This window comes from Culex quinquefasciatus, chromosome 2 (assembly GCF_015732765.1).
Source record: "Culex quinquefasciatus strain JHB chromosome 2, VPISU_Cqui_1.0_pri_paternal, whole genome shotgun sequence".
In the NCBI taxonomy this organism is placed as follows: domain Eukaryota; kingdom Metazoa; phylum Arthropoda; class Insecta; order Diptera; family Culicidae; genus Culex; species Culex quinquefasciatus.
The window spans coordinates 78,168,373-78,194,807 of record NC_051862.1 but is presented as its reverse complement, the minus strand read 5'-3'; the positions used below and the strand labels follow the sequence as shown (position 1 = coordinate 78,194,807).

The 26,435-nt window shown below is 40.5% G+C and overlaps 2 protein-coding genes across 2 annotated transcripts; both read right to left on the bottom strand.

The window, feature by feature from the left end:
- Positions 1-786: 786 nt before the first annotated feature.
- LOC6040067 lies at positions 787-18,316 on the bottom strand. Its single transcript, XM_038250444.1, has 7 exons — positions 17,244-18,316; positions 10,641-11,741; positions 7,078-8,094; positions 4,738-5,014; positions 3,944-4,650; positions 1,750-2,727; positions 787-1,654 (listed from the first exon to the last, which is right to left on the bottom strand). Exons 1-7 carry the CDS (start codon positions 18,204-18,206, stop codon positions 863-865), a joined length of 5,835 nt encoding a protein of 1,944 aa, XP_038106372.1. The 5' UTR covers positions 18,207-18,316; the 3' UTR covers positions 787-862.
- A 1,588-nt stretch (positions 18,317-19,904) lies between these two features.
- LOC6040063 (mucin-2) lies at positions 19,905-24,177 on the bottom strand. Its single transcript, XM_038257593.1, has 3 exons — positions 23,148-24,177; positions 22,399-22,891; positions 19,905-20,677 (listed from the first exon to the last, which is right to left on the bottom strand). Exons 1-3 carry the CDS (start codon positions 24,111-24,113, stop codon positions 19,968-19,970), a joined length of 2,169 nt encoding a protein of 722 aa, XP_038113521.1. The 5' UTR covers positions 24,114-24,177; the 3' UTR covers positions 19,905-19,967.
- Positions 24,178-26,435: the final 2,258 nt, after the last annotated feature.

Below are 26,435 nucleotides of genomic sequence, written 5' to 3'. Positions count from 1 at the left end.
GTTGGCCTCTGGGATTATAGCTCAGGGCTAACAAAAACAGAAAAGCTTGAGTTTCACTTAGAAAACATTCAAATTTATGTCTGATTTTTTCCTGTGTTATATTCCGGGTGTAAATAGAAGAAAATAAACTAAAGAATAGTTTTTTGTTCGGTTGATTTACTTGATTCAATTGGTCCCTATGATTGTCAACTTTGAAATGAAAGAAAATTTGTAAGTTTTATGTAAATTTACAATTTAACGATGTTGTTCCTTACTTACATTTACTTCTCGATCAACTTTCGAGTCATGAGCTGTCTACAGATGGGTTGCCATCTAACTCGGATCTGGGCTGCTTCTCGCCAATACCGACTTGAAAACCCCATACACTTACCAGATCTTCCTGCGCTTGGTTCAACCACCTTGCACTTTCCGTAGAGTTGCACCAGCTCGTGGCTCATCATTCTCCTCCATACTTTATTCTCACGTACGCCACTATCGTCCTAGGCATTCGCCGTTCTGAAACTTTAAGCGCTTGCAGGTCCTTTCGTACATGGTACACTTTGTACGCCGGGAATGGTGACTAGACCATAGGGTATTGTGTTGTTCCAAAGATAGATAATACTTGGTAAAAAATGTAAAAACGTCGAGATAAAACAGCTGTCCAAATCGCCACATGTGCCCCGATTCATCCCAGATTGCGATGTTCAATTGAATGAAAGCAGGAGATCATCGCGACATGACTCACTGTTCCCTTAATTAACCACCCACAACACTCCAAGGTTATGTGATTGGTAAATTATAAACACATTTTTATGCTCATACATTGATAATTAATTACGTATTTCTTCCAAAATTGTCGTGCTTCCTAAATAAATTCCTAGTTCTATACATCCTCACAACGCTGTCGGCTTCGGTTGAACCGCGTTCCTCGAGGACAGTCCAGCAGACAGGCCTTGCCACCTAGACATTCATAGAACCGGGTGTAGTCCTGTTCGTACGGAAGACTGAGACTGCTCAACATGTTTCGCTTGCAGGCACTGTTATCGACACAGGGATGCCGATCTCCTCTCATCCGACAGGGCGTACAGGGACAAATCGGACACTCGGGATCTATCGGAATTTTCGGATCACATCCAGCAACATTCGGCCACTCGCATCGGTTATGGGCGATGCTCCAGTGAAGACCCTCGGGACAACTCCTCACGCATCCTCGCCTGTTCTCGCACTTGATGAACTTGGTACAGTCACCCGGATGAGGCAACAGGGTCGGATCCCAGGGGTTATCGAACGCAGGACACCGATAATCGAGTGGGCAATCGGCTGGCGGTGGACCCGTGGCACTAGGACCGGTGGAACAGTCACCCAGGAATGGCCAATCGCATCGGTTTGCTGCGCTGTTCCAGTGGAGTCCGCCCGGGCACCACATTTCACAGGCAAAACCATGGGTACACTTGAGGAACCGGTCGCAGTGTTCCGGATGTGGCAGCAGGATAGGATCGCACTCCAAACATGGGCCCACTGGACATCGGTCGTCGGGAGTGCATACTCCGGGCGGGCAAACGGGACAGTCTGTTGGTGTTGTTGGCGTAGGAGTTGTTATAGGTGCTGGTGTTGTTGTCATAGGCTTTGGGGTTGTTGTTGTTACAGGTTCTGGTGTTGTTGTTTCTTGTTCTTGCTACATTAAAAAAAAATTTAATGTTAATTTGCAATAACTAGTCACTACAAAGTTCTACTCATCATATTACGAAGAGTATTAACATCAATACTTACTTCTGTAGTTTCGATAGTTGGAGTTGTTACACATTCCCCAATTTCGCACTGTCCCGTAATTTGGTTGAAATTCATACCGACAGGGCAGTCGATTACACAGGCATAACCCTGGTGGCACTTCAAGAAGCCATCGCACCGATCAGGAAGAGGCAGTTGAACTGGATTGTCTGGGTCATCTTCCAACGGACATCGGTCATCCCTTACGCAGACAGGGCACGGTAGTGGAATGGGATTCTCACATTCAGACTCGTAACTGGGTACGCAACGTTGAAGTCGGTGACTCCAGAAGAAACCATTTTGACACTGTCTCAAGCAGGCACATCCATTTTCACATGCAAAATAAGAGCTGCACGCACCAGGATGGGGTAGAAAAATATTATCAAAGATGCAATTGTTGGGACAGCGTAAATCTGGAATACAGTATCCCTCACATTCATCTGGACTTGGACCTGGACCTGGCCCTGGTCCACTGCAGTCCTCTACATTCTGTGGCCAATCGCAGACATTTAATCTTGAATTGAACAACAAACTGGCAGGACACTGGAACAGCATGGGTCCCGATGGTGAACAGTGGAAGAACTGACTGCAATCATCCGGATTCACAAACTTTGCTCCCAATCGGAGCTCGTTGCATCTACCATTCATCACGAGCTGACCAGGCTTGGCTTCCATAAAATTCCGTGACCCAAAGTATTCAATGTTCGCATCGTTCTCCACCAAGCACTCGTGATACATGGCGAAATCACACACCAACGTAACAGGGTTGAAGAAGCTCCGTTCCGGGCATATGAATACTACGGTGGTTTCCTCGCCACACTCAACAAACTTCCGACAATCGGACCAATGTCGTCGAATAGCAGCCTTTCCACAGATTCCCGCCGACTCGGCCACGTTCTGCAAACCTACGGTGAAGGCGAATACGCCCAACACCCACTTGATGACCATAACTGCAACTATCCGTATCCAATAGATCAAAACCTAACTTCTCCACAGTGCTTTCGATTTTGGAAACTCTACCCTGGAAGGCTGTGGCTTTTTAAAGGTTCTTAAAACTCAGATTGATCTTGCAAACTGTGTTAAATAGAAAACCTTGTAACAATTATGGAAACAACTCGTTATCGGAACCGCTCTTGGGAACCTCAAACTAATGTTTTCTAAATTTAGCACAATCATGTTGCACGTTTGTTCCGTGTTCTTGTAATGTTAGAGCAATGTTGTTCTCAATCTTATCAAGTTAAGCAGCAGCAGCTTAACCATAAAGACCTTTGATATCAACGTTATCGTGCTATCTTGTCGCAAGTGCAAATCAATGTACCGACACCATTTTATGCAGCTTTCAATACCTAATCTTTTGACTTCCTCAGATCCTCAATACTCGATATCAATCCTGAGATGTTCCACAAAAATCGGAAGAACTCCGTGTAACGTCTTTATATGTTTCTGTGAATGGAGTGCCATTATTCACAGCCTCCATTTTCGGCAATTTGCCAAAGAGTCAGTCAGAGGCAGGTTTGCCAAATATTTAAAAGAGACAAATCGATCCCACTTTCTTGCAAGAATCACCGTTGATATCTAATGTGCCATGAGAGTTTTAAGGATAGAATTTTAACAGTCCCCGTATACTGTTTACATTTTGCCGTTATATACCATCTACTTAAAAAAGTTGCTTGATTGTTCTACGCATATAAGTTCCTTTGCAAGTTGTTTTTTGACTTTGATATAAAAACGTCAACTTGGCTTTTGTTTGGAAATATTCCAAAATTTACGTCGAGTTACTAATAAACATACCTTTAATTATAAAAGATAAGATTAATTTCCATGAATCGCTACGCTACGTACAATTTTCAAAGTTAAGTGATTTTAGGGATAGGCCATTAGGTTTTTGAATCCAATAAAAATTTATTTTAAGTATCTACAATACATCCTACACTGAAAAAAAGTACCAAATTCCTAAATTCTATGAATTTCGGCTCCTTTCCTTATTACATAATCCAAAAAACTAGATTACTAAACAAGGAGAAGAGGCAAAATTCATAGAATAAAGGAATTTGGTACATTTTTTTATTTCAGTGTATAGAGCTTGTGGAATGTTTTATTCAAGATCATTTATAAACACCATTCAAAACAATAAAGATAGATGATGACAGAAAAAAAAAACATTTAATAGACACACTCAATTACTTTTGTATTACACATCCTCGCAACGTTGCCGGCTTCGGTTGAACCGCGTTCCTCGAGGACAGTCCAGAAGACAGGCTTTGCCACCGAGACATTCATAGAATCGTGTGTAGTCCTGCTCGTACGGAAGACTGAGACTGCTCAACATGTTTCGCTTGCAGGAACTGTTATCGACACAGGGATGCCGATCTCCTCTCATCCGACAGGGCGTACAGGGACAAATCGGACACTCGGGCTCTATCGGAATTTTCGGATCACATCCAGCAACGTTCGGCCACTCACAACGATTGTGGGCAACACTCCAGTGAAGACCCTCGGGACAACTCCTCACGCATCCTCGCCTGTTCTCGCACTTGATGAACTTGGTACAGTCACCCGGATGTGGCAACAGGGTCGGATCCCAGGGGTTATCGAACGCAGGACACCGGTAATCGAGCGGGCAATCGGCTGGCGATGGACTAGGCGGTGGTGGAAGTCCGGTGGCACAGTCACCCAAGAATGGCCAATCGCAGCGATTTCCAGCGGTGCTCCAGTGAAGTCCAGCAGGGCACTTCATTTCACAGGCAAATCCGTTGGTACACTTGAGGAACATTTCACAATAGTCGGGGTGTGGCAACAGAACCGGGTTGCACTGCAGGCATGGACCTTTGGGACACCTGTCGTCGGGCTTGCAAACTCCGGGTGGGCAGGTGGGACACTCTGGCCCTGGTGTTGTAGTTGGAGCTATCAAAAAAAAAATATTATTGTTATTTTTTAGCCAAATTTACCCATCCATATAAATAAGACAATAAACATTTACGTATTACTTACTTGTTGTCGGTGTTGTTGTTGGTGTGGTTGTTGGTGTGGTTGTCGGAGTTGTTGTTGGTGTGGTTGTCGGAGTAGTTGTTGGTGTGGTTGTTGGAGTTGTTGTTGGTGTGGTTGTTGGAGTTGTTGTTGGTGTGGTTGTCGGAGTAGTTGTTGGTGTGGTTGTTGGTGTTGTTGTCGGAGTTGTTGTTGGTGTGGTTGTCGGAGTTGTTGTCGGTGTTGTTGTTGGAGTTGTTGTCGGAGTGGTCGTTGGTGTTGTTTCTGTTGTTGGATCCTCTGACTGCAATCAAAAATAAGAATCATAGTAAAATAGAATATGAAAATAACACCAAGTACAAATCATTATTCATATCAAGTTGCAAACTACGCGAAGATAAACCTTGTCTGATCAGGTTGACATTTTGTGTGGCCACCTATTTTTGCACCTCAAAATTGCTCAAACTCACAACTATTTGGGTTAAGCTTAATAAAATCATGTGAATTTACATTGGCAGATATGTACATAAAAGCAAAGCACAGTCTATGTATACAATAAGCATAAGAAAAGATGTAATTTTACACTGAATTTACATCTTCAGTTTTGGGAATATTTGTTCGCTCAAGTTGCTTAATTTTATTCGCAATTACTTTATCATTGTAGAGCAGTGATTCCCAAACTATGTTTGCTCCTGTCTCAATTTCTTTGCCTCACTAGTGCGGCCCACCATACCTGGAACTTGTCAAACCACACTTTTTGAAACAGGTTTCTAGAGTTAGGATGCAACAACCAATGCGTTCTTCGAAGCAATCAAAAATCCATAGTAAAACAGAGTTCAAAACCATGCACCCTTGTAGGAAATAAACATGCAAAACTACACAAATGACCTAGCCCGAGATCGCACGTTAGCTCTCACTGCTATTTGGATTGTTGAAAGATGGACAGAAGGTTAGGAAGGATTTTTTCTTTAGAACAATTGGTAGAATTCGTGCAAACTAACAAAACATAAATTAACTAAGCCTTTTTTTGCATTTTGTTAATGCTTCAATAATCATTTAAGCACTGTACACAAAACCGAAATTTTTACCAAATCGTCGCTTGTGTGCTATCTTGTGACACCCTCTATTTTTTAACAGCAGAAGTGTCACAAGACGTCACAAGCGACTTCCAATCTCGTACGCTACCAAAACAAAAGGCAATGATGTGTCAAACAAAAACAAAAATCCCCTAATGGTTTGACAACAAGCAGTGCCAAACTGACGATATCAAACCATCGGGCTTTAAGTGTTCCAACACCCAAAACTGGCAGCGCTAGTCCGAGAGAATGATGGTCTCGAGTCGAGAGAATAGTGGTACCATTCACGGATGCAGAGAACACAGCTCGAAATGGGCGATAGAACTATTCTCTCGAGGTTCATTTGCAAAAAAAGTTCATCCGTCAAACAAAAAACCAAAAGTGTCGACAACGGGAATCGAACCAGAGACCTTTGACAAACCAATCCAATGACTTAGCTGCCTCGGCCACCACAGCTTGGTGACCATGGAGAAGTCAGAAGTCGATGTATGACACTTGTTGGAGATTTATTGATTCAACTAACGAATGAACTCATTTGTTATGATGGTGTGAGTTGGTACCATTATTCTATCGATTTTGGCACTGAGCCCTCTATAAATTTTGAGAGAACGATTATCTCGATTCTGAATTTTGGGTGAATAATTATTTCTCATAATTTAAAACATGTATGTATTTAGTCAGAGAGATCTTATACTCGCAATCCATATTATGTTAGTTCGAATCTCGAGGTGGAAGAATCCTGGGTGCAAAATACTTCGACTGTTAAATTATTCTTAAAAAATCAGTTCTGCGATCTTTTAACAGTCTTCAACTTTAATCAAGTTAAAACTTTTTTCCTGACCCTCTTTGAGCAGCGAGTTAAAAAAAAAACAAAATATATATTTATAAATATTTTATTCACATTTTTTATAAGGTTACGTTTCGGCTTTCGGTCACTTGGTAACATCAAACCAAGTGACTGAAAGCCGAAACGTAACTTTAATAACTCGTCAAAAACTAAAAAAAATTATAATAAAAAAAAATCACTCAACAGATTGGTCAAATGGGTAACCAACCAGAGCAATTAAGATCCCATATCACAAGTTAAAGTAAACGAATTTGTTGAAATTTCAATATTTGCAAGCCATCGAGGACATCAAAAATAGAGAGGTTTTCTTTAAATATTAATAAAATGAATTCCTTCTCGATTGAATGCCATGCAGTCTTTTTCACGTGAAAATATTATTGAATGTTGTAAAAAGGGAAAATCTGGTGTACCTAATATCGTTGAAAATCAGTCAACTAAACTTACCGGAGTAGTAATAATCGGCGGCGTTGTGACACATGGGCCATCTTCACACTGTCCAGTTTCCTCGTTGAAATTCAAGCCATCTGAACATTCAATTACGCAGACATACCCTTCGTGACACTTCAAGTAGCCATCACATCGATCAGGAAGCGGTAGAAGGGTTGGGTAGTCTGGGTTATCGTCCAGCGGGCATCGCTCGTCAAGATCAACTATGCAATCAGGACATGGCAAGGGATCCGGGTCTTCGCACTCAGACTCAAAACGAGGTACGCATCGCTGAAGCCGGTTACTCCAGTACAAGCCATTTTCGCACTGTCTACTGCAGGCACATCCATTTTCACATGCGAGATATGAGCTGCATGAACCAGGATGAGGCAGGAAAATGAAGTCAAGGTGGCAGTCCTTCGGACAACGACCATCAGGAATACAATTGAGCGCACATTCACCTATTCCTTCACCTGGACTTGTATTTGGAGTTGGTCCCGGAGTAATACCACTACAATCCTCCACTTTCTGCGGCCAATTGCAGACATTTGCTCGTGAATCGAATAGCAAATTTCCAGGACACTGGAAAAGCATGGGTCCGGACGGTGAACAGTGATAGAACTGACTGCAATCTTCCGGATTCACAAACTTTGCGCCCAACTGAAGTTCGTTGCATCTACTGTTCATAACTAATCGTCCAGGTTTGGCTTCCAGAAGATCCCGCGCTGCCAGATAGCCGAGATCTACATTGTTCTCCACCAAGCACTCGTGGTACATCGCGTAATCGCACACCAACGTCACGGGATTGAAGAAGCTCCGCTCCGGACATTGGAATACCACGGTGGTTTCCTCGCCACACTCGACAAACTTTCGACAATCGGACCAGTGTCGTCGAATAGCGGCCTTTCCACAAATTCCCGCCGACTCGGCCACGTGCTGCAAACCGACGGTGAAGGCGAACACGCCCAACACCCACTTGAGGACCATCACTGCACTGACTATGAACTTAGGCCTATTTTTTGAGCGCAACACAATTCACGAGTAGCACGCAGCTTCACTTTGTGTTTGATTTTGAATGGCAGTTTCCCAGAAAGATCGCCTTTATACAAATTTAGAAGAACCTAATTTAATTTATCAAACATTGTTTACAAGGTAAAAATGCTGTCAATACCTTGTAAGCAATTATGGAAGCAAGTTGTTATCATAGGCACTCGCTTGAACGTACCGATAAATGTTTTTTTGTAGCCACTTAAAATAATCATTTTATCAAATTTGATTTTCCTCCACAGCATGATACAACGTCACAAGTATTCACAGCAAAAAATACAATGGTTTAATCGCAAGAAAAGAAAGTATATCGACTTTGCAAGAAAAGACATTTTTTTTTATTAGAAAAGACATTTACTAACATAAAAAAATACAGAAATAGTTTCGAAAACTCTGTCGTTTTGCGTTAAAATTGTTTGGAACATGTCATTTTATGGGACATATAATGTACTTTTCGAAAAGTATTTTTTTCCTTCAGAACATTTATTTTCTTTTAGATTTGTTTTTTTTCTAACTTTGCAGAGTTATCTGTCAGAGTATGACCATAGAGTACTCTGTGGGGCACCAACCAAATCGTCGCAAAACACCACCAACTTTCACGGACGTGGATTTTCCTGCTTTGGCGTCACCTGGAGCGGGTTCTGTTTGAATGGTTCCAAATTCCAAATCTGCAGCCATTGCCGTTGAATCAGCGGCAAAAAGTTGCAGAGAATACAACACCTCCTGGCTTCAGTCAGCAACCGAGGGAAAACCAACCAGTATCAACGAGTGAAGGCAGTAGTGACCAGTTTTCACAACAAGAACTTCTGAACATTTTCCTCGAGATGACATCAACACTGCGTGGTTGCAAAACTCGTGCGGATCAAGTAAAAACGCTTGGAGGATTTATCTTGAAATACAATTCGTAGTTTACTCGTTCTTATGATTTTGAATAATTCAATGAATTTACTTTTTTTTGTTTTAAGTTAAGATTAGTTGTTAAAGTGATTTTTTTTTTTTTTTTACCCAAATGTATTCGATTCAATGCAAAAATGTAAAACAATTTGAAGTTAATAAATTGTTGGACCCCTAGGAACAACCCTGGATGCGACCCTGGATGAGCGACACTTGTCGTCATCCTGTTGACATCCACGACCGGAAACCGGTTGTCATAATCCGCGAGCTCAAGAAGACACACGTACAGTTTTTAATAAATCTAACTATCTGCAATAAATGCTTAATTATTTGTCTCGACTCGCGTGTATCACTCGTTGTTTGCACATGGCAACATAAATAAATGTGAACCGTTATTAAAAAAACGAAAAATATAACAAAGATGAAGAGCATTTAGCCATACCACTTAAAATGTAAATGAAATGTAATTATTGTAAGAAAGTTCCTAAAGACATATTTAATTTAAAAAAAAAAATCAAATAGTGTATAAATATATAAAAAACATTTTTAATTTTAATATTATTTCCCCCTCATTTTTTGGAAAAATTTCAAAGGAGAGGGATACATACTTTTAATATACAATTTTGATAGGTCTTACCTGTTTTTCAAAATTGAGAGTATTGTGTTGTTTTATTTGGCAAGAATTATTGCTGACATGTAATTGTCTTGTAAAACATAGTAACAAATCAATTATGTTAAGATAGGTAAGGTATTGTCTAGTGACTAATGTAGTGATGGAACTTCTTACAGTCATCCCACATATTCGGAACACCCACAAATTCGGAACACTTTTGTGGTAATTTGTCAATAGGATGCAAAATGCAACTTTTCTGCCGACCCTGCTATTTTTAAGGCCTTAATTTGGACATTTTCTTGCTATTTCACTAGTAAAAGTAGTACTTTTTAAACAAAAACTGCATTTCCAGAATATTTTATCCAGAGCAGCAAAACACTGCCTCCAAATTGCCTGTTCCATGATTGTGGGATGTTACTGTGTCTCCCTGAATTTTACTGATATTTTCACAAAAAAAGTTATCAGGCTATTCATGAAACATTATTAAGCATGAGTTTTATTGGTTTCGGAGTGCGAAGTCATTTTTTTTTGTAGAAAATATGTACTCCTGGAGAGAAAAACAGTTTGTTTACATTCGTAAGAAAAAAGTGTTCCGAATTAGTGGATTTTATGGGTCAATGTTTTTCTTTGAAAACTTTATATGAAACGTAAAAATGTACAATCGGTCTATACATCAATCGAAAGATCGCAAGAAAAGCTTTCACATGGAGGAAAAAGCAAATCACTATGTTCAATTATCGATTTTCTATGATTTGTTGAACATTGGCCGATCTGTAAACTGTTCCGAATATGAGGGATGACTGTATTAGACTTTTATGTAGACCCATGGTAGTGTGTGAATCAACTTTTTTTTACAAAAGACTTTCTTTCGGGGATTGCACTTGATTGAATAAATTTATTATGAAAAACATATAATTCACGTGTAACTGTAACTCTCAACAAATCTAGTTTGATGTTTTTGTATAATATAAAATAAAAATTAAAAGTCAAGCTTGTTGTAGAACTGTTTTTAATAACTCATGTATTAAAAATCTTCACAACGTTGTCGCATTTGGTTGAATCGTGTTCCTCGTGGACAGTCCAGCAGACAGGCCTTGCCACCGAGACATTCATAGAATCGAGTGTAGTCCTGCACGTACGGAAGACTGAGACTGCTCAACGTGTTTCGCTTGCAGACACTATTATCGACACAGGGATGTCGATCTCCTCTCATCCGACAAGGCGTGCAGGGACAAATCGGACACTCGGGATCTGGGATGGGAATGTTCGGATCACATCCAGCAACGTTCGGCCACTCACAACGATTGTGGGCAACACTCCAGTGAAGACCGTCTGGACAGCTCCTCACGCATCCTCGCTTATTGTCACACTTGATAAACTTGGTACAGTCATCCGGATGTGGCAACATGGTCGGATCCCAGGGGTTATCGAACGCGGGACACCGGTAATCGAGCGGGCAGTCGGCTGGTGGTGGAATCGTGGGAACGTCGCCAGTGGCACAGTCACCCAGGAATGGCCAATCGCAGCGATTTGCAGCGGTGCTCCAGTGAAGTCCAGCAGGGCACTTCATTTCACAGGCATAGCCGTGGGTACACTTAAGGAACATTTCGCAGTAATCAGGGTGTGGCAACAGAACCGGGTCGCATTGAAGGCATGGATCCATTGGACACCTGTCGTCGGGCTTGCAAACTCCAGGTGGACAGACGGGACAATCCGTGGGTGGTGGTGGTGTTGTTATTGTTGTTGGTGTTGGTGGGGTTATTGTTGTTGTTGTTGGATCTGGTGTTGTTGTAGTTGGATATGGTGTTGTTGTTGGATCTGGGGCGGTTGTTGTTGGATCTGGTGTTGTTGTTGTTGGATCTGGTGTTGTTGTTGTTGCATCTGGTGTTGTTGTTTTTAACTCTGGTGTTGTTGTTGTTGGATCTGGAGTTGTTGTTGTTAACTCTTGTGTTGTTGTTGTTGGATCTGGTGTTGTTGTTGTTGGATCTGGTGTTGTTGTTGTTGCATCTGGTGTTGTTGTTATTAACTCTGGTGTTGTTGTTGTTGGATCTGGAGTTGTTGTTGTTAACTCTGGTGTTGTTGTTGTTAACTCTGGTGTTGTAGTTGTTGGATCTGGTGTTGGTTCTGACTGTAAAGAATACGATTTTGAAATATTAATTATTATTGTTATTTATGTATATAATTATCATCCAATTTTTTTTCATAAAAATAGTAACCCCGCATTGTAGAGTAGTGCGGTGCCTGTGGGGACGCGAAGTCCTGTTTTTTCGTGTTATTTTCCGTCTCTTTTGTGTCGCTGTTCGAGTGCATGGGGTGACATGTCGGCCCACAATACACGTCAACAAGATTATAATTTAACGGAATGATGCAAGCTCAACGCATCATCCAGAATCAACCGCCACAATCAAAGTTTAACCATTTTTCATCAAAACGACTAAACAGTAACACATAACGTACAAACATGGTCAACAAAGAACTGTTTAGGAGGTACACATCAAACGTACTCTCCCTAATCACATGGCAAAACTATGGAATTTGCCCAACAGGTCAATCGTCCCCAGCGCAGTCAAAGGAAGGATACGAACATCAACTGGATTGCAGAATCGTCTCTAAGGCCAGCCCAACGACCTAGCCATTCCAGGAGCGGAGCCTAAGTAAACCGATCGCACGTAACCGAAGCAAACATCGAGACGACATCGAGATGACATCGAGCCGACATCGAGACGACGACACTTCACATGGAAATTCTCTCTCTTTGACCACAACCAAAACAGAAAAAAAAGGTAGGAGGCAATTCAATTCATCTAAACCACTATTCGTTGCAACAGAAAAAAAAGGCAAGACAATTACTACATAAACACTTATTCCATTTTTATAAACACACCTTTTATATAACACATTATAAACACTAACACCGTCTCTTTTGTGTCGCTGTTCGAGTGCAGAGTGCATAATTGGCAAAGGGAACGCGTGGTCGTAAAAAATATTCGGATTGAAAAGTGATTTTTTTTGTGTGCCTTTTGTTTCGCATTTTTATCGTGTATTGTGTGCTGCGAGGAGAAGATTACCCTCTGAAAATGCAGCGTCATCAGTGCATAATTGGCAAAGGGAGCGCGTGGTCGTAAAAAATATGCGGAGTGAAAAGTGATTTCTTTTGTGATTTTCAAAGCCCTTCCTATATCATCGTTGATCGGAAGGCACGGCGTCGGGTGGATTGTGTTTAAATTTTTCGAATAAGTTTTAATTTTTTTTTGCGGTGAAAAAGCCAATTCTATATAATGAACGAAAGACGCACTGACAATTTGGATCGTTGAGTTAATAGTGGAGCAACATAACTGTGTGTGAGTGATTTTGTGTGTTAACCAGAAAGACCTTCCCATAGCATTGTTGCTTGGAAGGCTCGCCGACGGGTCTGTTATGAAAGTCCTCCCCATAGCGTCGTAGCTCGGGAGGCATCGAAAAGCCAATACCTTATCCCACTAACCCAAAAAAAAAATTAATCACGTGATGCTTGAAGGAGATGCTGTGGATTCAACGGTCTCAAGCGGTATCAACAAGTATATAGCGAAAAACTATGTGCACATTCCTCCCTTTCGTTGAACTGCAGGCTTCTTGGGAGGGCGCCGGTATTGACTAATAAAGTCGGGGTCTTCAGGGGTTAAACAGTGAACGGATGGTTGGCTCCCACTGATCATTTTTGATTCATTGTTTAACTTCAGCTGATCTGTCAATAACGGAGTAGCAGCTCATTGGCAGTCAACCATGCTCATGCTCATGCTCATGCTCAAAAATAGTAACCCCGCATTGTATGTAGGGAAGAGCGAAGGGACACTCGATCCCTAGGGCGTCATCCATAAAGTACGTCACGCTCCAGGGGAAGGTGGGGGGGGGGTTCAGAAGTGCGAAAAAGTGAGACAAGAAGAGGAAGGGGGGGGGGTCCGTTATACCGTTACCATCCAGGAGATCTTTTTTCTTTGCTCTTGTATGTACAGTATGTAAAAAAGTATTTACACCCCTTGGGCACTATGCACATTTTGTGATGAAACATGTAAACAATTAAAATTTTGACAGAAACCAAGTACTACGTTTTGTTCAGAAACATGCCGAACATTTTGCTATAAAAAGCTCATGAAAATATGACTTCTATGAAAAGTTATATAACAAATACTATTACAAAAATAAAAAAGGTGCAAAAAAAGTTTGTACACCTTTCGAAAAATTAACATTAATAATGTTAATTGTTGACAAATCACCATAAATTCAGCCTGCCAACTTGAAATAGGCATCCTTGACTAATTGAAAAAATAATTTGGATTGAATATAAAGTTTACTAATTACTTAGTATAAAAGTTTATATAACTCTGGAAATTCTATATAAAACTTATCTGCCCACCATTGAATAAACGGCTAATATCCACTTTTGACAAAAACGAGATATTAGCACCAGGTGATAGAGGATGTTCCAACGCATCTACTGGAACTTGAATTTTGCTGAAATAGTGTTTGGACTTGGCTGCCGATGCGAAAAACCAAACGGCTAATATGCCTCTCTTATGGGAAATTGCCTTGACGCAGATTTTGTGACAAACACTAAAACGCGTTTTTCTCGGAATACTTGATTTGGCATAATAGCCGAATTTTCAATTATGGGCAGTTATCTAAACTTAATTTTGCAAACTATCAATTTAATTAAATGTCAATATATTACCATAGAAATGACAAATAAACATTTTGGAGTGGGTATAACTCATACATCTAGGTTTTCTATAAAACGCACGTTCTAAAATACCTGGGCAAAAAGTAAGTTTCGTCCACGAGAACAAAAATTACGAAATTCCATACATTTTTGGCAGGTTGCTCAAACGAAACCATAACAACGTTTTTGCCTAGGTATTTAAAAACGTGGGTTTTATAGAAAACCTAGATGTATGGGTATCAAAAGATCTGAAATTGTATGCCCATTCCGATTCCACATATGTTGACTTGTGAATTGTGGACCGGTTCGGATGCCGGCGGATTTTCTGACGACGTAATTCCGGGTTGGTACGAAATTCCAACGAAAAATCTATGCTATCGATACAAAGACCCCCAAAACGGTGTTATACCCACTCCAAAATGTTTTATTTATCGTTTCTATGGTAATATATTGACATTTAGTTAAATTGAAAGTTTGCAAAATTAAGTTTAGATAAGTTTTATATAGAATTTCGAGAGTTATATAAACTTTTATACTAAGTAATTAGTAAACTTTATATTCAATCCAAATTATTTTTTCAATTAGTCAAGGATGCCTATTTCAAGTTGGGAGGCTGAAATTATGGTGATTTGTCAACAATTAACATTATTAATGTTAATTTTTCAAAAGTTGTACAAACTTTTTTTGCACCTTTTTCATTTTTGTAATAGTATTTGTTATATAACTTTTTATAGAAATCATCTTTTCATGAACTTTTTGTAGCAAAATGTTCGGCAAGAGTTTCTGAACAAAACGTAGTACTTGGTTTCTGTCAAAATTTTAATTGTTTACATGTTTCATCACAAAATGTGCATAGTGCCCAAGGGGTGTAAATACTTTTTTTACATACTGTATACAAGACATTTTAGGGACCATCCATAAACCACGTGGAACACTTTTTTAAGAATCTGTAACCCCCCCCCCCTTTGTGGACAATTGTCCCCCCTAAAGTGGTTTATGGATGGTCCCTTAGCAATTCTGTACGAAATCGGTCGATTTCAACCATTTTGATTTTTTGTATGATTTTATTTGGTTCAAACTTTGTTTGGTCCTTCCCTGTGACCAAAGTAGTAGTTTTGTATCATTGGTTCACCCAAACTAAAACGCACCGATTTTACGGGTTAAATCTCATTTAATATTCAAAGTCAAAGCGCCTGGTCAGAAGTGTAGCCAGAATTTTGGAGCAAGAGGGGGGGGAGGGGTTATGTCTTGCAAAAATTTCGGGGGGAGAGGCTACGGACCTGCGCCAGGTCCTAGGGAAAATGCCCGCAAAAATGACATCCTTTTCACCCATGCAAGGTTCCATACAATTTTGTCAGCCGTCCGTACAAAAATGGTACGTAAATCTGTAACTTTTTTATTTTCTGATCGATTTGGTGTCTTGTGCAAGGTTGCAGGTATTGATGAGGAGTATTCTGCAAATAAGTACACCGAAAAGAAATTTGTCAATCTACTATTATTTTTGTTCACAAAATAATCTATTTCTTAAAATCCGAGCGAGTTGTGGCGCTATAACCACGGCAAATAGTGTCCAGGGCATCTGTGGAAATACAATGTCCCATCCCAGAGGGTCCAAAAATACCAAAACATCTTAGCATTATGGCTCCCAACGGAAAATTGCTCTGCATAAACAGGAACGTGAGCGGGGGATCCCCACGTTCCTTCCTCCCTTGTAGATTCAGAACTGTATTGTTGTTTGAACATTCATGCTCAAACTCAATCCAATTCAACGAATCATCTTTGCGGTTAACTTTACGCAGTTGGCCTGGCTGCTTTAACGTTTGTGATGTTTCAATGCAATTTATTGCATTGGGGCACTGCAATTGATAATAATGACATGAGGATGCTAGGCGTTAATCAACCTAAGGCGTTTTCCAGGATGCCCTCGGAAGACTGGCTGCGCTAGGGTTAAATGAGATTAGATTTAATTAGAATAGAAAAAAAACATCTATTTCTTAAAATCCGTATTTTTTTATATTTGAGATTTTATGGTATCTTTGGATGAGAAAAACTTAATTTTTTTTGTCTTAAATTTTTCTTGTATCTTTTTTTTACTAACTGCAAACAGAGGTTCAATCAAAGTGCCTCTTAGGCAATTACGTCCTTTCTTTTTACAGCAAACGTGCCACAAGACGTCATGCAAACGTTTTGTGATATTCGGAAGGATTATTGATTGCCTTACAAGAAAACATAATCCCGAGAAATGAAAATGGGACAACGTCGTACAATAACAAATTTGTTTTTTTTTCAATTCAATTAGTTTATATCGTCGCTATCGTGCTAACTTGTCGTACGTGCATTTTGGGCCTAATTGAGTTAAGAACGCCATATTGTGCAGCTCACAATGCCTCACCTTTTGACCGTCACAGATCCCCAAAATTCGATTTCAATCCTGAGATATTCAACAAAAACCGAAAAAACTCCGTGCATTTTTGTCACTTTATATATGAAAGTAGTTTCAATCTTGTCGTGTTATCTTGTCACTCCATGAAAATTGATATAAATGCGACAAAATGCCAAAGGGATTTCAGGCCAGGAAAGTCAGGATGCGTTTGTCGCACGTACAAGCTAGACTACCGTAAACATTTGTAATTATAACTCGGGACTCCAGCAACCAACTTCAACCAAACTTTGGGACAATGCACAGAATGGTCAGCCAAACAAAACGTGTTTGTTATTGTTTACATTGCGTGCTCTCGTTTTTGTATATTCAAGGTCAAACATTAAAACGCGTTTTTCTCGGAACTTCAAAATGGCGGGTGCGACAAGATAGCACGACGACGTCGAAATGCTTATTTGGGTAAGTCAAACTCGTGTCTGTTTGGGTACGCCAAATTCACTTCGACCAGTCTCCCTATTTAGGATCTCTACTAAGAATCAGTCAACTAAACTTACCGGAGTAGTAATAATCGGCGGCGTTGTTACACATGGGCCATCTTCACACTGTCCAGTTTCCTGGTTGAAATTCAAGCCATATGGGCATTCTACCAAACAAGCATAACCTTCGCGACACTTCAGGTAGCCATCACATCGATCAGGAAGCGGTAGAATGGTTGGGAGGTCTGGGTCGTCTACATCCGGGCATGCAGGATTTTCTTCACATTCGGGACATGGCAGGGGAATTGGGTCTTCGCACTCGGACTCATAACGAGGTACGCATCGTTGAAGCCGGTCACTCCAGTACAAGCCTTTTTCACACTGTCTAATGCATGCACATCCATCTTCACAAGCAAGATATAAGCTGCATGAACCAGGATAAGGCAGGAATATAAAGTCAAGGAGGCAGCCATTCGGACAACGACCATCAGGAATACAGTTGGGCGCACATTCACCTATTCCTTCACCTGGAGTTGGATTTGGAGTTGGTCCCGGAGTAATACCACTGCAATCTTCCACTTTCTGCGGCCAATTGCAGACATTTGTTCGCGAATCGAACAGCAAATTTCCAGGACACTGGAACAGCACGGGTCCAGACGGCGAACAGTGATAGAACTGACTGCAGTCTTCCGGGTTCACAAACTTGGCCCCCAACGGAAGTTGATTGCAGGTATCGTCCGAAATTAGCAGGCCTGGCATGGCTTCCATGAAATTACGCGTTGCGTAGAATCCGATGTCGGCACTGTCCTCTTCGTGGCACTCGTGGTACATCGCGTAATCGCACACCAACGTCACGGGATTGAAGAAGCTCCGCTCCGGACATTGGAATACCACGTTGGTCTCCTCGCCACACTCGATGAACTTCCGGCAGTCGGACCAGTGTGGTCGGATAGCGGCCGTTCCACAGATTCCCGCTGACTCGACCCCATGCTGCAAACCAACGGTGAAGGCGAGCACGCCCAACACCCACTTAATGACCATAACTGCCTTCACTGTACGTTTAATCCTATGCTTTATCACAAACACTACGCGACGAACTGTACGCAGCTTCTTTGCCGCTGCTTTCGACTATAATTGAAAATTCTCGGAAAAGTTCCTCTTTATAGAGACATTTGTGAACATTTTTGACTAGAAAAATGTTGTAATTAGCTTGTAAGCTGTCATGGAAGCACCTTGTTATCAGAGGTGCTCGACTGAACGTACGGGTCTTGTTGAAACCAGTGACTTCATATCATATAAACCGCGCTTGCCGTGAAAAACTTGTGTTGAATGCAAGATGAAATTGGTTTTGCAAATTTAAAAATACTTGGGTAGTTGGGTTCATTTAAATGTAACGTAACATAATTTGGGTGGGGGCGATTTGACTAGTTGACTGCCCCAGATTGCTCAAAACTTCAATGTTATAAATATATCGATGCCTCTGTGCTCCCTTGTTCTTGGCTTGCTGGTTTTTCTATCAAGTTAGCATAAGAGAGCACAGAAGCATCGCTATATCAAAACTTGCGCAAGGATCTGGCCTACCCGCTAGTGATTTTTGAAAATAAATGCATATAAGGCAAACATTCCTCAAAAATTTACATTTTTGAAAAAAAAATCTTTTAACGAGTTAAATCTCAGCCAGCTCCTGTTAGCCCACCAGAACAAGCTCCTGAATGCTTGAAAAGAGTCATTACATCCTAATAGTCATGCATTGTTTCTAAAATAAATTTGTTCGTTGTGAATTCCTATTACTTTCTATTGGATAGGATTTCAATTTATTTTAAAATAATATTTTAGATTTAATTTCATTGCAACTTGAATACTGAAGCAGGCCACAAAATTTCCAGAAACCATTTTTCAATTATTTCAAAATCCGGATGCCTTGTAGTCACAGTGTTCCTTGCAAATTTTAGCTTAAAAGTTAACCAATTAAATTGATCACGTCAAATAGATTAGCTGACTTTTTATGATTCATTTGAAAAAAATCTTAAATTTTTTTTCGATTAGCTAGGTTCACATATTTTTGTTAAAAGAATAAAAAATTGAGGTTTAGTTGATACAAAGTTCCGAATTTGCTATTAATTATAAGAAATAGATTAAAAAATATGTCTGCCATTTTTACCACGAATCAACATTTTGAAACATGTCGATGCCTCTTTGCTCTTTTGTTCCTAGCTTGTTGAGGTTCCTATCTTGTAAGCATTTTTATAAATGATAATAAAATTAACGTATTCCGAAGCATTAGATTGTGCTATGCATCAATTTTTCGATTTAAACTTGTACCATTAAAAATAACGTAATTTTGTCAAAAATAAATAAAAACGATGATGCAATTTATCATATATCTATACCATTGATCTAGATCTAGTATCTAGAAAATCAGTTTAACGGTGCACATCAACCAGAGCTTTTGCACCCAGATTTTTGTTACAGATATTTTAGTATCTTTAAAACTACAGGTACTATCGGCATATGTTTTTATTCATCCCCAAAAGTACTGTCCACAAAGTAATTTACAACAAAGTTTGATTAACTTTACAATCCCGTTAATGCAGGATTGGGTCCGTAAGTTTGACAATTTTGGAATAAGAATAAAACAACTTCCTTCGTTACTGTGCAGCCTCAAATGAAAATCAAATGACTCACTTTGAACATTGTCTTACGTTACTCAATTAAATTTATACATAACTACAATTTGAAACGATTGAGTTCCTTTTGATTTGGGTAGCATTTAGATTTTATTACAAACAATCAAAAACTTCATTAAACATCTTCACAACGTTGTCGCATCCGGTTGAACCGTGATCCTTGAGGGCAGTCCAGTAGACATGCCTTACCGTTCAGACATTCGTAAAACCGGGTGTAGTCCTGCTCGTACGGAAGACTTAGACTGGTGAAAACGCTTCGCTTGCAGACACTATTATCGACACAGGGATGTTGATCTCCTCTCATCCGACAGGGCGTGCAGGGACAAATCGGACACTCGGGATCTGGGATGGGAATGTCCGGATCACATCCAGCAACGTTCGGCCACTCACAACGATTGTGGGCAACACTCCAGTGAAGACCCTCAGGACAGCTCCTCACGCATCCTCGCTTATTGTCACACTTGATAAACTTGGTACAGTCATCCGGATGTGGCAACATGGTCGGATCCCAGGGGTTATCGAAAGCGGGACACCGGTAATCGAGCGGGCAGTCGGCTGGTGGTGGAATTGTGGGAACGTCGCCAGTGGCACAGTCACCCAGGAATGGCCAATCGCAGCGATTTGCAGCGGTGCTCCAGTGAAGTCCAGCAGGGCACTTCATTTCACAGGCAAATCCGTGGGTACACTTGAGGAACATTTCACAATAGTCAGGGTGTGGCAACAGAACCGGGTCACATTGAAGGCATGGATCCATTGGACACCTGTCGTCGGGCTTGCAAACTCCGGGTGGACAGACAGGACAATCTGGTCCTGGCGTTGTTGGTGCTGCGGGAAAAAAATAATTTTGAAATAAAAATAACATTTGTCTGTTTTAATAAACACAAATCGTCGTAATTGCGCTTAGGCTTCATCGATAAAGTACGTCACGCTAAAATTGTGTGAATCAGAAGAGCAACCAAATGGAAGTTCCTAGATTATGAAGCACAGAGATAATATCGGAATAAGATTATTCATGTTATTTGGCAGGTTATAGATCGATTACAAAACTTGCCACTTCTTGGTATCATTTTGCGAACAGTAAATTGGTTCCCATTATACAGCTCTAAACTTAGGCCGCTTTTTGAACCACTATGCTGCACCCAGATAAAAAGGCCTATGCAAAATTGATTTCAGATTTTTCACCGATAGAATATTTTTTGTCTTACACATTATTAATCAGGAAGGTGGCACAAAGCTGTTTACGTAAAAATCTCCCATAAGTCATCTAAACTTATAATATTTTGTTTCCAGCAATCATTACACCTCAATCAAAACAAGCAAGAATCTGTGGACGTCAAATTAATCAGAAAACCCCATGCAAAGATACGGTTTTTCGAATACTTTCATAGTACTTTTGTATGGAGGGTCAGTTTAGGTGTAGGAGGCATCACCCTTGATAATGTATAAATAAACCTGCTTCGGTAGAGTCGCTGGTTGCCACTGGTCGGCCGTTGGACTCACGATCCAAAGGTCGTATGTTCGAACCCCATGGTGGATGGGAGCTTACCGTTTCATGCCTTTGGACAGAGTTGAAAGACAAGAGGGTTGATCATTCAATCAAAAACTTCTTGAGAATTGATCATCACCTTAAAAAACACAAACTCTTTCAATCAACACTAGTTTTGAGACGGACATTGACCCCAAATTACTAACGTCATGATTCGAATTCCCGGACGCTTCGGAACCCGGACACTTCAACTTGTTTTATAAATTATTTGGATATAAGTTCGCATTAGGAATGTCAAAACTGTGTTATTTGTTGAATTCTAACATAAACTTTCATTTAAAGTTTGTCTGAACGCTGTAGTTAGTGCCAAAACTATTGAATAAAATGAAATTATAAGTTTACTAAAAATGCGAAACATTTCAACGGAAATATTTCATAGGCGTCCAAAGCACCGGGAAGGCAAAGCAGAAATTAATGTTTTTGATTTCCCTAAATTCTAACAAATTTGTATATAAACTTTCGATTGTTTTGAAGTTAACAGCTGATTTGAGACTAAAAGAATGCCATTCACTAACATTTCAGTCCAAATTTGTGCGATTTATAAGCAAAATCGAGTGTCCGGAATTCGAAGCAAAAGTGTCCGGATTTCGTTTCAGCTTTTAACAGTGTCCGGGATTCAAAGCACAACAAGTCATTTTAATTTTTAAATTCTGATGAAAAATTGTTAGAAAAGACATATTTTGCATGCATTTTCTTATAACTGACCGTTTATACTAAATCCTGATGACATTTTTACATTTCCAACTTATTACATGATTTTTTGTGAGCTATAACAAAAATAATATGGTACTATGTGTCCGGATTTGGAATCATGACGTTACGCCAGTTTCAGATGATGCGTTATAAACAGTTTCGTTCTTAGGCAAAGGATAAACAATATCATACGTTTGAATTATTTGTCCCAGTCAGAGATTGCTTCTTATTTGAATGTCCTCTACAGACCTTCGAGTGATCCACAACTACGAACCACCATAAACACCTCGTACAATAAACTACTTACTTGTTGTTGGTGTGGTTGTCGGAGTCGTTGTTGGTGTGGTTGTTGGAGTAGTTGTTGGTGTGGTTGTCGGAGTTGTTGTTGGCGTGGTTGTTGGAGTTGTTGTTGGTGTGGTTGTTGGAGTAGTTGTTGGTGTGGTTGTTGGGGTTGTTGTTGGAGTAGTTGTTGGTGTGGTTGTCGGAGTTGTTGTTGGCGTGGTTGTCGGAGTAGTTGTTGGTGTGGTTGTCGGAGTAGTTGTTGGTGTGGTTGTTGGAGTAGTTGTTGGAGTTGTTGTTGGTGTGGTTGTTGGGGTTGTTGTTGGAGTTGTTGTTGGTGTGGTTGTCGGAGTTGTAGTCGGTGTGGTTGTTGGTGTGGTTGTTGGAGTTGTAGTCGGTGTGGTTTTTGGGGTTGTTGTCGGTGTTGTTGTTGGTGTGGTTGTCGGAGTTGTTGTTGGAGTTGTCGTTGGTGTTGTTGTTGGTGTTGTTGTTGGTGTTGTTTCTGTTGTTGGTTCTTCTGGCTGTAAAAGAAAAATACCGTAAAAATTTAAATAAATAATGCTTAAAACGCTCTCGCGTACCAATAGTTTTTGTATCATCTTTTTATGCGTTTGTGGAATTTCTTTTAAAAACGTACAATATACCATTTTTTTAAATTTTGCTTTTTGGGCGTTTTGAAAAACGCTACAAGTAAAAAGTAATCAGTTTGATTGACTCTTTGATTAAGTTGTGTTTAGTTTTTTCTTAGTAATTACCACTACTGAGTTGACGTCTTACCGTAGTTGCTACTGGTGGTGGAGTCGTTACACATTCGCCAGGTTCGCACTGTCCCGTAATTTGGTTGAAATTCGTGTCGTATGGACAATCGATCACGCAAGCTTTACCTATGTGACACTTCAAGAAGGCGTCGCATCGATCAGGATGTGGCAGCAGGATGGGATAGTCTGGGTCGTCGTCTGGCGGGCAGCGATAATCCCATTCACAGTCAGGGCACGGCAGGGGTAACGGGTCTTCGCATTCGGACTCATAACGCGGTACACAACGCTGAAGCCAGTTGCTCCAGTATAATCCAGTTGGGCAATCTCTATGACACGCAAATCCGTTATTTGTACATGCCAAATAAGAACTACATGAACCGGGATGAGGCAGGAAGATGATGTTTAGGTGACAGTCCTTTGAACAGCGCGTATCAGGGATACAGAGGTCCTTGCATTCTTCAGGATCCGGACCGGGTCCAGGACCCGGCCCTGGTCCTGGTCCTGGTCCACTGCAATCCTCTACATTCTGTGGCCAATCGCAGACATTTAATCTTGAATTGAACAACAAATTGGCAGGGCAATCGAAAAGCATTGGTCCAGATGGCGAACAGTGATAAAACTGACTGCAATCTTCAGGATTCACAAACTTGGCACCCAACCGTAGCTCGTTACATCTACCGTCCATAACCAGTTGACCAGGCTTGGCTTCTAATAGATTACGCGTTGTCAAGAATCCGATGTCTGCATTATCTTCTACCACGCACTCATGGTACATGGCGAAATCACACACCAACGTAACAGGGTTGAAGAAGCTCCGCTCCGGACATTGGAACACCACGGTGGCATCCTCGCCACACTCGACAAACTTCCGACAATCGGACCAGTGCCGTCGAATAGCAGCCGTTCCACAAATTCCCGCCGACTCGGCCACGTTCTGCAAACCGACTGTGAAGGCGAACACGCCCAACACCCACTTGATGACCATAACTGCTTCCACTGTGAACTCCCGTGTAATGAACTTCACTACGCGATGAATTCTATGCACTGTGTTTGACTCCTATTCCGGGTAAGGTTACATTTATAGAGGTCTGAGAGTGGGTATGGCATTGAATGAAAAAAACGATGCCATATAGAAAATTAGTGTTATTAGCTTGTACTCTGTCAACTTTTTATCAGAGGCGCTTAGAAAGATTGGTTTTGACTAATAGTTTTTAAATATTGATTTGGAACCAATCTGATTTATTTGAAGAACACTAGCTGGAAAAATAAATTCTGTGTTCACTCAAGAGTATCTTTTAAAAATATCAATTTGATTCGATGCATCTATTTCATCGTGTGGTTGTTCCTTGATTACATTTTTATAAAGGTCCAGACCCGACAATCCGAGGTCCTCAGGAAAAAAATGGATAATATTCGGATAGTCACCAAACATTATTTTTGCGGATTTTGGGTTGTTAATCTCAGATATGATCTCAAAATGTTCAAAATACCCCAAAGTTATCTGCGAATTTGTAATTCAGGATAGTGGTCAATATCAAATATGACGTGAGCAGAATATTGCAAAAATGCATTTTTTAATGTAACAAGTAATCAACCACTCAAAATTTACTCATATGAGGTCGCAGAACTATAAATATCGAGTAAAAAGAAAAGACCGTCAAATTTTTTTTTTTCTCAAAAATTATCGATTTTAAAATGATTGATACGCAAATAATTCAACAAAAAAAATCCAGCACTAACATTTGGAAATGATTAAAACGGTGCACTCATATTTTCGTTAACAATACAAATCTTCAAAACCAAGGCTATGGAGTCGGAGTCGTATTCGGTAAAGTCGGTAACCTTTGAGGATCCGGTGTCAGAGTAGCAGTCAGCGGCTTAAGAAAGGCAAAGAAGAAGACAATTTGTGTAAAGGTTTTATTTTTATCAGCTTTAATGTAGAACAACTGTATCAATTGACGAAATCAATTAAACGAAAAGGATACAGTTCATACAACGCACACTCTGTTGGCCATTACGTAATGCAATGGTCTTTCAATTTCGATGATTTCCCGTTCCTTGCTAGAATCCAGTTGGTGGAGTCGGGGTGGACATGACCGTGGGGGCGGTTGGAGCCGTCCAGGTGGTGCCCTGCGTCGGTGCCGTTGGTACGACGATGCACAGTTTTAGCACGTTGTTCCATTTTTGGTCATCTGGACAGCGTAGTCGCATCATCAAATTGAACAAAAACTCCAGCTGAGGAGCGCCTCCCAGCGCAGGGTTGTCATCACTTTTGGCGCGTGTTGAGGAACGACCAAGCACAAGAATCACGCAAGCGGCCAGAAATATCGTCAATTTAGCTGGTGACATCGTGGTCGAATGGGATTGGGAACACAAGTCTGGACAATCAATGGTTGTTGATCAGATGTTTGGTGCCAGTAATTTTGTGTTATCATTGCCATAGTCTACCTGTGAGCACATAAGAGTCCCATCAACTGGTGCGACAAATTGTGGACGCGTTTTGTTCTACAGAAATATATTGTGCAAATAAGACGTTTGTGTATACTTTGGGTTTTATGGTAATAATCATGCAGTAAATTGATAAACAATTTACCCATAACATGAAAAACAAGATTGTTAAAATTCCTGAGAAGAATTACAAATTTCATAGGATTCACGGCCAGAGGGTGACGAGTGGGAATTCCCAGGATAAATTCCCCAAAGGACTTTTTTTGGTCCTCTCGATTCCCGGGTAATTTTGTCGAGATCGCCATATTTAATTTTACCAAACCTTTTCCAAACTGCTTTAGAATTTAGAATGTGTTAAATTAAACTTGGTTGAGGACACAGCCACAAAATTGGGGAACCCTTTACTCAAAACATACTAAGCAGTTACAGCCCAGAAATAAAGTAGTTGAAGTGAGTTGACTTAACTACAAGGTTCTTATTTTCGCAGGCGTGGCCGAATGATTCGATTCCCATGCATCTGCTCCAACCTACCATCGGATAGGGAAGTAAAACGTCGATTCCAGTCTGGTATACACCAATTTCATTTGAAAGGAGCCTAACCCAAAAAAAAGTACTACGATCGGGCTCAAAATTTCTCTAGGGATTCCTTGGTCAAAACAATTAGACCCGTATTTTTTTGGTTTGGCCATTAGGGTGACCTACATCGTGCTAGGGTGGTTCAAAAAATGGCAATTTCCGACATTTTTCGCAAAAACCACTCTTCATTTTTTTAAGAACGTACCATGCAATTTGAACACTTTGTTCGTGGTTCCGAATTTCGTGAACGCTTTTTCACGATGTTGGGAACTCATTTTTCTCC

Coding starts and splice junctions, on each gene's coding strand:
- LOC6040067 (XM_038250444.1), bottom strand. CDS start 18,206: ATGGTCATTAAGTGGGTGTTGGGCGTGCTCGCCTTCACCGTTGGTTTG. Junction 4,651..4,737: donor AACAACAACACCGACAACAA/GTAAGTAATACG, acceptor TTTTTTTGATAG/CTCCAACTACAACACCAGGG. Junction 1,655..1,749: donor CAACTATCGAAACTACAGAA/GTAAGTATTGAT, acceptor TTTTTAATGTAG/CAAGAACAAGAAACAACAAC.
- LOC6040063 (XM_038257593.1), bottom strand. CDS start 24,113: ATGGTCATCAAGTGGGTGTTGGGCGTGTTCGCCTTCACAGTCGGTTTG. Junction 22,892..23,147: donor CACCACCAGTAGCAACTACG/GTAAGACGTCAA, acceptor TTTCTTTTACAG/CCAGAAGAACCAACAACAGA. Junction 20,678..22,398: donor GACAACCACACCAACAACAA/GTAAGTAGTTTA, acceptor TTTTTCCCGCAG/CACCAACAACGCCAGGACCA.